Here is an 8,627-nt window from a genome sequence, read left to right as displayed (position 1 = left end):
TTGGTGCAAAAACAACATACAAGCACGATCATTTATTTATCATGTAAAATAAGCGGAGCGAAATACAGACAGCACAGAGGCGTCCAGTCATGAATGGTCCATCATTCACAATGCAAGTAGTTTGTTTAAAGCATGGCACTGATAAAATAAGCATAAAGAAATAAGATCAAACGTGAGAGGTATGCATTGTGGGGCAGGAAACAAACACCAGCAAACGAATGGCAATAAATACAGAATGCATAATCGATTGTTTCTATAAACAAGAAAGTGTAAAGCATAAGCATTTCATAACACACGGCTAAACAACTCTCAAACGAACACAAGTAGCCACATCACATATACAGCAATGTTTTTTTTTAATGGCTTGTTAGAGATACCACCTTTGTACTTCTTCAGCTGTTACTTAAACATGCACACACAACTTGCTCAGCAAATCATAATGCAAACATAGCTAACAGTGTGCTAATAACCTTCTTACTTATAGCAGCATAGAGACTTAAAAGTACATGCAATTGAAGAGTTGTAGCCCATCAATACTCGCAACACTCGCATTTAAAGGAATTCTAATGCTATACCTTTCATAGACGGTCGCGGTAAGGGCGCTATTGCTGTGAACTACTCTATCCTGGTATAACACAAATTGAGGTTGCAACAAAGCATAAAGCAAATGTGTTTTTATCATCAATGCCCTGATCAGATCTCGCAACACCCTTGTCCTCCATCATCAGCATTGCAATTTTTTGTAAATGGTCGCCTTTACATAATTGTGATACCTACTGCGCCCCTTTAACTGGTACCCCTTCAACTGGTTGGTTTCCTACCACCCCTGCTGGACATGAAGCTCACCCCTTCGCTTGCATCTGGTTGTTTTTTTTCTCTCGTGAAAAAATGCAAGCGGGTCTTAAGAAAAAACTGAACTACTTCTGCGGTGGGGCTTACAAAGTGCGATTTGCAGCCGACAGCAGCTGTAGCAGTATGACTGTCCATCAAAACATTCTCTACAATATTAACATACACATCAGAACAGGCAGTTTTGTCAACTGTGTGATCAAATGATCTTCCACAATTTGGAGGAGAGCAACTAGGTGGCTGGAGGGCACTTGTAGACCACCTTTGGATTTGGCAAGAATCAGGCCAGTTGCCGCTCGTTCAAAACTTCTCATTGTTCCTACACAGCTCGAGCAGCTCAACGAAGAAAACTTTTTTGCGACATAGCCGGCAAGGCAATCTCTTATGCATTCTTTCGGGGACTGCTGATGGCAGAGAACTGAAGCCTCCTCCGCAGTTTCTGCAGGTTCCAAGAGGACTTCATCCAGAAGAATAGCCAAAGAATCAGCCTGAAATACAAATACCACATTGTTGGTGTGCTCAACAGCCCGCACACAATGCAACAAATTTACTGGATGCCTTGTATTGTTATACAGCTTTACCATGACAACCACAACTAGGCTTTATCAAAAATCCGCGTGGCTTTTCTAAATCAACAGCTGCAAAATCATCCATTTATGATGCTGCATGCATTTCACAGTGCCCTGCCATACATGCGATGCCCATACAGCTTAATGTGGCCAGAAATGAAGGGACTTGCACATAATTCTATGCAGAACAAGAACTATGACATGTACACTTAGTTAAGGAAATAAAAAGGCCTGCTTGATTTCATTATGTTTAGGAAACGTTGCTTTAAATATATTGTTGCTCACATGACAGGCCCCAGTAGGCTTTTCTTTGTTGAATGAATCTTGCAGTCTGAGCAGTTGTGGACCATCTCCAGCTACAGAGGATCACTTGGGTGGCTGGACAAGATTCTTCACAGAAAGCATCCTATATATAAATAGGAATTGCTGGACTGTTGGCTGTCCTACATTACCGGCAGCATGTCTGACAATGCCAAAAAATCTCTGAAATGAAAAATGCTTTGTTATTTACCTAGTTACATGCGGGAAGATTCACTTGTTTACCTCTAATGGGTGCTGTGCAAACTTTCCCACCAGTACATAGCAAAAACCTGCTTTAAGAAGGTTCTCAACAAGAGATATAGTACTGAGCAGGGTTACTCTTAGAGCCTCACATGTCGGCTTGCTCAAAAAGCAAATCTGCCTCTGCTTCTGCAGACTTTCTATGTAGTTGCAGCAGCTGTCAAGCCATGCAACGCTCCCTTTCAGCGTCTGTAAAGTAATAAATTATTTAGCAAGAAATCAGAGATATGTGCGAGGCCAAAAGCGTAATTCTTACAGCAACATGTTCAGCTTCATTGTACTGCACATGCTCAGGCCTCCGAGAGTTCAAGCAGTCAAATAATTTGTTCATCCTCCTGGTGAATTCATATGTTGCTGCAGACGCATGGAGCTTTTGCATGCTTCCTGCTCACTGTAGAATTTCATCGCTGTAGCTGTAGATTCACTGAACTGGAAATAAGAAATTTTTCTTGTCACGGTTCTTTGTGGGTAACGTGCAAAAGCAATTTTTGTATGTCCTATTAGCACCTGAACATAAGGTACCTTACCTGAGCAGCAAGTCTGATGCTCATTTTCTGGAAAGCATTTGGGTATATATGGGCCTTTGTGAGCTTTGGCACAGCACGCAGCCCAGATTGCTGCTCTTCATATTCTAGGAGTTCTGCATAATGATGATGATATACTTCCTGACCTTGTGGCAGCTCTAGGAAAAAGGAATTACTTCTGATAAAACCATACGAGCGTGTATCTAGCAGGAACAAAAATTCTTTCACTTATTAAAAACTTCCCAACTTTCAGCAGATTGTCCCAAATACACTTAAATATGTGCTGTGGATTAATGACAGTATAAATCATCCTAGAGGGGTCACATGGGTGCTGAAATGACACCCGTTTGTCTCTGATGTCGCCATGAATGCCTGCAAAGAAATGAGCGACTAATAAAATTAAGTTGTCCTGGCTGGCCTGCAGCACAAGTCGTACGTTATTAAATACATATCTAGGGACCTCAAGGCTGACCGATTGGTTGTCGAATTATCACGTGTCACTGCATCAACAACCGCTCCAGAATTCGACAAGTGTACAACACACTGCAGTAGAAGCTTTGCCAGTACTGATCCAGGGGTGGCGCTCGATGCGCAGAAAGTTCCCACAGTTTGTGACCATCCATGCAAAAAGGGTCAAAACAGGAAGACCAACAAGTGATCACCATTTTTTTCATGGTCTCCTGGCCTGGTGCGCTCATCAAAGTCAACTTTTCCAAGGACTTTCATGTCAGATTCTCTGACGTGGAGGTTTTTGCTGACACTCATTTCGTCGAGCATGAGCACACCTGAGGGAAAAAAATTGCCATTTGAATCATTTCAGAAAGGCACAAGCACAACATGCACTTTAAGAGATGCGCTTTCCAACCTCGTCTTTCTATTTCAGGGGAAGTCAGCAGCTTTTCCTTCAGTATAGTAAATATGTGTGCATCAAACCCAAAATCGGCTTTCAAGTTCTTCATGTAGCTGTACAGTGTGCATGGGTTCGGCAGGGGCAGAAAGTTATTTTCTTGAAGTTATGTGTATACAGATGTGGACTTAATCTTCAAGAGAAGGCAGTCATACAGCCAGTTTTATACCTGGCGAGGAATGGGTACAAATTTCATTCACATGCTCAAGCATGCTACCAGAGCCATTCCTGATGCTACCAAGCATAAACACACTGCTGTGAACCAAGGCTATCTGTATGCCAGAGGTGATGTGAACATGTGTAATGCACAGTGCATATCATGCAAACCATGTCAATGCGCAGGCAAACATTCTCTAAAAGAGAGCAGACCACTATAAATAACACAGAGCTGTGGTGAATTGTCAATATGGAACACCGAATAATCAAGCAAACATGTGTGCATGCATTCCCAAGTTCTAACTAAAATGTGTAGTAGTCCCCAGTGCATAATAAAAATCATTCAGCATCTGTTAATACACATGCTCCAGAGGACAACATTAAGGTGCTGAGAAAGATGGAAACAGCAAGATCACAAGCCGCTCCCAGCAGTCAAGAATTATACATTTACCATAGAAAAAAATTGTTGCTACATGGTTCGATACTGTGGAATCAATGTAGAAGGGGTGGAATCAAGCACAAAAATTAGTGTCATTTCTGAATGGTCTTGTGCATCGATTTGCATTTGAAGGCGACCAACATTCTTTCAAAACACATCAAATACCTAGCTTCCACTGTCCTATGATAGACATGGACATTCCTCTATGTACCTAAAATTAGCACACGAAGACTCCATCGCCTTCACGTATACTATATTTGTGATGCAGTGCTTCGAACTTACCGCACAGCTCGAGCAGACTTTGCGCTCGCCTTCATCACACACTGATCAATAATCAATTTGTCGCGATCTGAAAGGCTTTCAAGGTTCTGCTGTTGCCGTTTGTACTTGGCAGACTGTAATCGGAATTTGGCAAGTTTTCTTTGGCATTGTTGAAGCTGCTGTTTCGCGGCTCGGAGCTGGCGCCTCAACGTCTGCACTTCAGCACAGCTGGCACAGCCACCCACGCGGTCTGTTTGAGAAGCCGAGTCCCTGCGGTGGCTTTCCACCGGGTCACTGAGCGCCAAATCTGTGAAAAAAAAAAAAGAACGAAGTTACGTAGTTTGACATTTTGCAGGCTCTGCCGATGCCCTTCAAACTGACGGCATGAAGTCAGCAATTTATAGGTGCAATCATGAAGCAAAAAAGTAAGGCACAGCTGATGGCGCGGACGTAAACAGGACCAACATACCGTAATTCCCTGATGCAGCATCGGTCCCGTCTGAACACGGCGTCGGCGATGATCGGCGCTCTTCAACCGTACCCGACAACTCACGAGGTCGTTTGCGTGAGGGTCGAACTGTCGATGAGCGGGACCGAGTTTTGGGCTTCGTCGGGTACGCTGGAAGGCCTTCAAAAATCCTTGGAACGGCGTTAGTCTTCAGCGTCGGCTTCTCACGCTCCAGGGACACGTCGTCGCCGTTGATGTTGAAATTGTACGCAGTGACGATGTCCGAGGCGTCAAAGTGTTTCGAGCACACACGCGTGTACTTCGATTCGAAATTAAAACCGCCACTTTCCTGCCGCGGTATGGCCCGCTTCCATTTCTCGCGCTGCTCCTTGTTATTAGGCAAACAGAACAACGACACCTTTTCGGTCGTGCCCTTGTAGCCGGAACGGCACCCCGGCACGCAACACGTGTTCGGCATCGTTGTCACACCACGCCACTTCAACGAAACAGCCCAACACTCGAAAAATAGCACAGCACATACACAGAACGCAACCGATCAGTCAGCTCGCCTCGCACTGCGCGCGCGTTTCGGTACGCGAACGATGCCCTCTGTGGCACAGTGGCGCCGCGTCGCGGCACCTTTGGGAAGCATACGAACATCTCCACGGCCGGTCTCTAGAGAAGCGCGCGCACCCCTCGAGACAGGCTGTGACATCTCCCATAGCTTGACGGTGGAGTTTCGTGACCAGAGAAACACGGAAGGACTCTGCTATAACTCTGCTTTGAAAGAAAGCATTTTCTCTCCCCCTACTTACATTTCATAAAGATCAAGCCACAGCTTTAAGATAGGTGTGCCTGCTTGCCGTACATCGATCGTTCCAAATCTTTCTACTTGTTCAGCGAACCTTTCATCTCTAGAACAAGTGTCGAGTGGAGCGACCTCCCTGTTTGCCTCGTTCTCACCCTGGATTGTAGTTATTTTAAACCAGCTGTTTCACGCTTTTAAAGCGTTAGCATTCGTAGGGTTCTTCACGCACTTTCAGGAGCCGGCCTACACATCTATGGTTGTTTGTAGGTATGTAGGTAACCGTTTTCCCACCTACCTGGGTCACTGGGTAGTCAGTGGTCAAATCGGTAGCGCGTCGGTTGCTCTGCTGAGGTAACGGGGTTAGAACCCAACCGTCGACCAAACTTGAGCCACTGAGCTCGGGTCAATGGGTACTCACGTGCCACTCTTCAACGAACCTCTACCGCGCTGGCATTAGTCACGATGCGGGACTGGGTGCATGCACCACTGTTCGAAGAAACTGTATGACGCCGACCTGGAGCATAGGGTGTGTGCCACACGGTCTGTGCTCGCCTTCAGTGAACCTCTTTGATGCCAACTTGGGTGACTGGCACGGGTCAGTAGGTGTGTACCGCGCTTCACTGAACGTCAATGACGCCAACTTTGGTGACTATAGCTATGCGCCGCTCTATCGCTTTCTGCTTTGCTCTGTACCCTGTTCCTTGGCTGTTTAATTTCGTACGAAGCAACACGTTGATGTTGTTTCTGTCCACATAACTGTTGGTTCCTTCCCGTAGAGCTGTAGTCAGCACGAGTGACGGAAAGAAAGGAGTCGGGCCACGAATGCGAACTGATGCAGTAATTTTTACGGGTGGGCGAATATACCACTAACTAGTTATTCCCATTCGAAAACGAACTATCCGGTGTTTTTGAACCTAACCACCAGCAACTGCCTGTTAATAAATCTGATTGGCTCCGTCTGCTAAGCGAAGCAGTGCTCATTATCACAACTGCAAAACAAGAAAACTTTTCGAAACGATGTTGTTACAAGTTGGTTAATGCAAGCTTTGTTTTCGGTTCCTCGGCAGAGGCCTACATGACAACCTGTAAGTTTTTCTCTTGACCTGTCATTTAGTGTTTTTGGCAGTCTAGTTATTCTTAGCAGTTTTTTTTTTTATTCTGCAAGCTGTGATGTTTTCCTTGCAATAAATCTTTTTGCGCGTGTGTAGGGCACTCAAGTCCTTCAACAGCCTTTTTCTTTTCTTTTTCCAAAATTTTACTATTTTTTAGCGACCTCTGATTCACCGTTTCGGGAAAGCTAGTCATACCGCAGCCATTCTCATTTAAAAAAAAAGCTTGCTTGCGACCAGGCTCGAAAGTTGTGGGAAGGCTACTTATTTAATTTTCTTTGTTCACAAATAGTCATCGTGCGTTTAAAACTGATCCTTTGTCCCTGATAATGGGCTGTGTTCTACAGTGAAGCTGTTAATGCGACCATGGAAGAGCTTGAATCTTTTAGATGACAGCATAACTCACGAAGTTTACATGTTGAGAAAATGTGGCAAGCAGTAAGGTACAGGCGAATTTTGAGGTTAATTTGGCAATTAGTGGTTAAATGAATATTGCTAAATACTCGTTCTTTGCCCGTTTGGAGGCCTTATCTGAAACGGTTCAAAAGTTTATCCGCATGCCTCAAGAGAGCTAAAGAGAGAAAATTTTTATTTTCAGAAAATTGGGGCCATTTATGGGTGACTTGTACCGAAAGTTTAAAGAGTGTAGGTTAATTATGTGCTCTGAATATAATTATTCAATACTCGTCCTCACAGAATTTTTATGTGCTGAGAAAAATACACGTAGTTGCATTTGTGGGGTATTCCTAGTGAGCCATATACGAGGCGCGTTGCTTATATTTCGTTGAACTAGGCAGCATGTTGTGAGTGACGAATGATAAATGGTCGATAGCCTTTGCAGACAATTAATCAAGCATTCTAGATGTGTCACGCTCCGGTTAACCACGACGTTTGCCAGAATCATTAAACAATGCAAAAAAAAACATCAGCTTCCAATTCAACTAAAGTGGGGGCAATGCTAAGTGTGCTCTGTGGCCAAAATGCTGCGTCTATACGGTTTGAATAGACGCGTTACAAATAATTGTTGGACCCTCATTTTCCTGGTTTTTCTCGACGCGTGATAACGAGGAATGTACTTTGTTTCTCCGGTGTCCTCGACGTACTATACAAGCCACCTCATTGGTATTCGAATAGACCAAGGGAAAATTGCTGGCTAATGCGTACAAAATACAAATTGTGCGGTTTAATTATGACTTTTGTAATAAATTACGCATGCAAGTGCGCCTTAATTTTAGAAGTATGCTTTACTAGAAGCGCAACACTGTGCAGGCTGCCCTGGCTTAACTACTGATGCCAACACGGCCAAGTTAAGCGAACGTAAATGTAACGCTATCGTAAATTTGTGCGTGAAGTCAAACGCACGTGTATTAGAAATTACCTGTCTAAAAAATCCCTTTAGCAAGTGCTCGAAAGTGTCATGCTGCATTTTTTAGCTACGTACGTTTCCCTATGTCCCGAAAGAACTGAAGTTGTGAAAGAAGTTGTATATTGCAGAAATGCGGGGTAGGGTAACTGCAATGTGACCAGAAATTTATCGTGATCATGACTTAACCAGGAGCGTTAGAAATAATTATTTAACCACCGTTTTCCCGGTTTCCCTATGCGTGATAGTACGTTCGCCTGGTGCCCTCGGTGAAATAAAGAAGGTAGTTTCTTTATGTTTGGTGACAGTAAGGGCCAGGTATAACGGGTGTTGTTTGCGCAAAGGTGAAACAGAATGGGTCTAATGCGGCCTTGGTGATAAATTATGCAAGTGCCTTCGAGCGTTACGAAGGGGTCTTACAGGAGAGGTGCAGAATTCAGCCTGCTGCTCCGGCAGATCTATAAATCTTTTTTGTTTCTGATTTTTGTTTTTTTACATTATGGAGCTTTACGCACCAAAACCACGATCTGATTATAAGGTACGCCGTAGTGGGGGATTCCGGAAAATTGGACCACCTGTGGTTCTTTAACGTGTACCTAAATCTAACCACATGAGTGTTATCGCATTTCCCTT

The 8,627-nt window shown here is 44.1% G+C and overlaps 1 protein-coding gene across 3 annotated transcripts; it reads right to left on the bottom strand.

Annotated features, from left to right (window-relative positions):
• On the bottom strand, positions 1–5,283 carry LOC135910245 (uncharacterized). 3 transcript variants are annotated; one of them, XM_065442306.1, is made up of 8 exons: positions 4,736–5,283; positions 4,288–4,573; positions 3,166–3,288; positions 2,507–2,875; positions 2,236–2,408; positions 1,962–2,168; positions 1,704–1,901; positions 1–1,337 (listed from the first exon to the last, which is right to left on the bottom strand). In XM_065442306.1, exons 1-3 carry the CDS (start codon positions 5,190–5,192, stop codon positions 3,231–3,233), a joined length of 801 nt encoding a protein of 266 aa, XP_065298378.1. In that variant the 5' UTR covers positions 5,193–5,283; the 3' UTR covers positions 1–1,337; positions 1,704–1,901; positions 1,962–2,168; positions 2,236–2,408; positions 2,507–2,875; positions 3,166–3,230. The 3 variants fall into 3 exon arrangements, with proteins under 3 accessions (XP_065298378.1, XP_065298377.1, XP_065298376.1); XM_065442305.1 differs by having other exon boundaries at positions 2,507–2,661; XM_065442304.1 differs by having other exon boundaries at positions 2,507–3,288.
• Positions 5,284–8,627: the final 3,344 nt, after the last annotated feature.

This window comes from Dermacentor albipictus, chromosome 10, assembly GCF_038994185.2.
Source record: "Dermacentor albipictus isolate Rhodes 1998 colony chromosome 10, USDA_Dalb.pri_finalv2, whole genome shotgun sequence".
In the NCBI taxonomy this organism is placed as follows: domain Eukaryota; kingdom Metazoa; phylum Arthropoda; class Arachnida; order Ixodida; family Ixodidae; genus Dermacentor; species Dermacentor albipictus.
Note: the sequence above shows the minus strand (reverse complement) of the source record. Positions and strands in the feature narration are given on the sequence as shown.

Coding starts and splice junctions, on each gene's coding strand:
- LOC135910245 (XM_065442304.1), bottom strand. CDS start 5,192: ATGCCGAACACGTGTTGCGTGCCGGGGTGCCGTTCCGGCTACAAGGGC. Junction 4,574..4,735: donor TGCTGCATCAGGGAATTACG/GTATGTTGGTCC, acceptor TTTTTTTCACAG/ATTTGGCGCTCAGTGACCCG. Junction 3,289..4,287: donor AAGTCTGCTCGAGCTGTGCG/GTAAGTTCGAAG, acceptor TTTTTCCCTCAG/GTGTGCTCATGCTCGACGAA.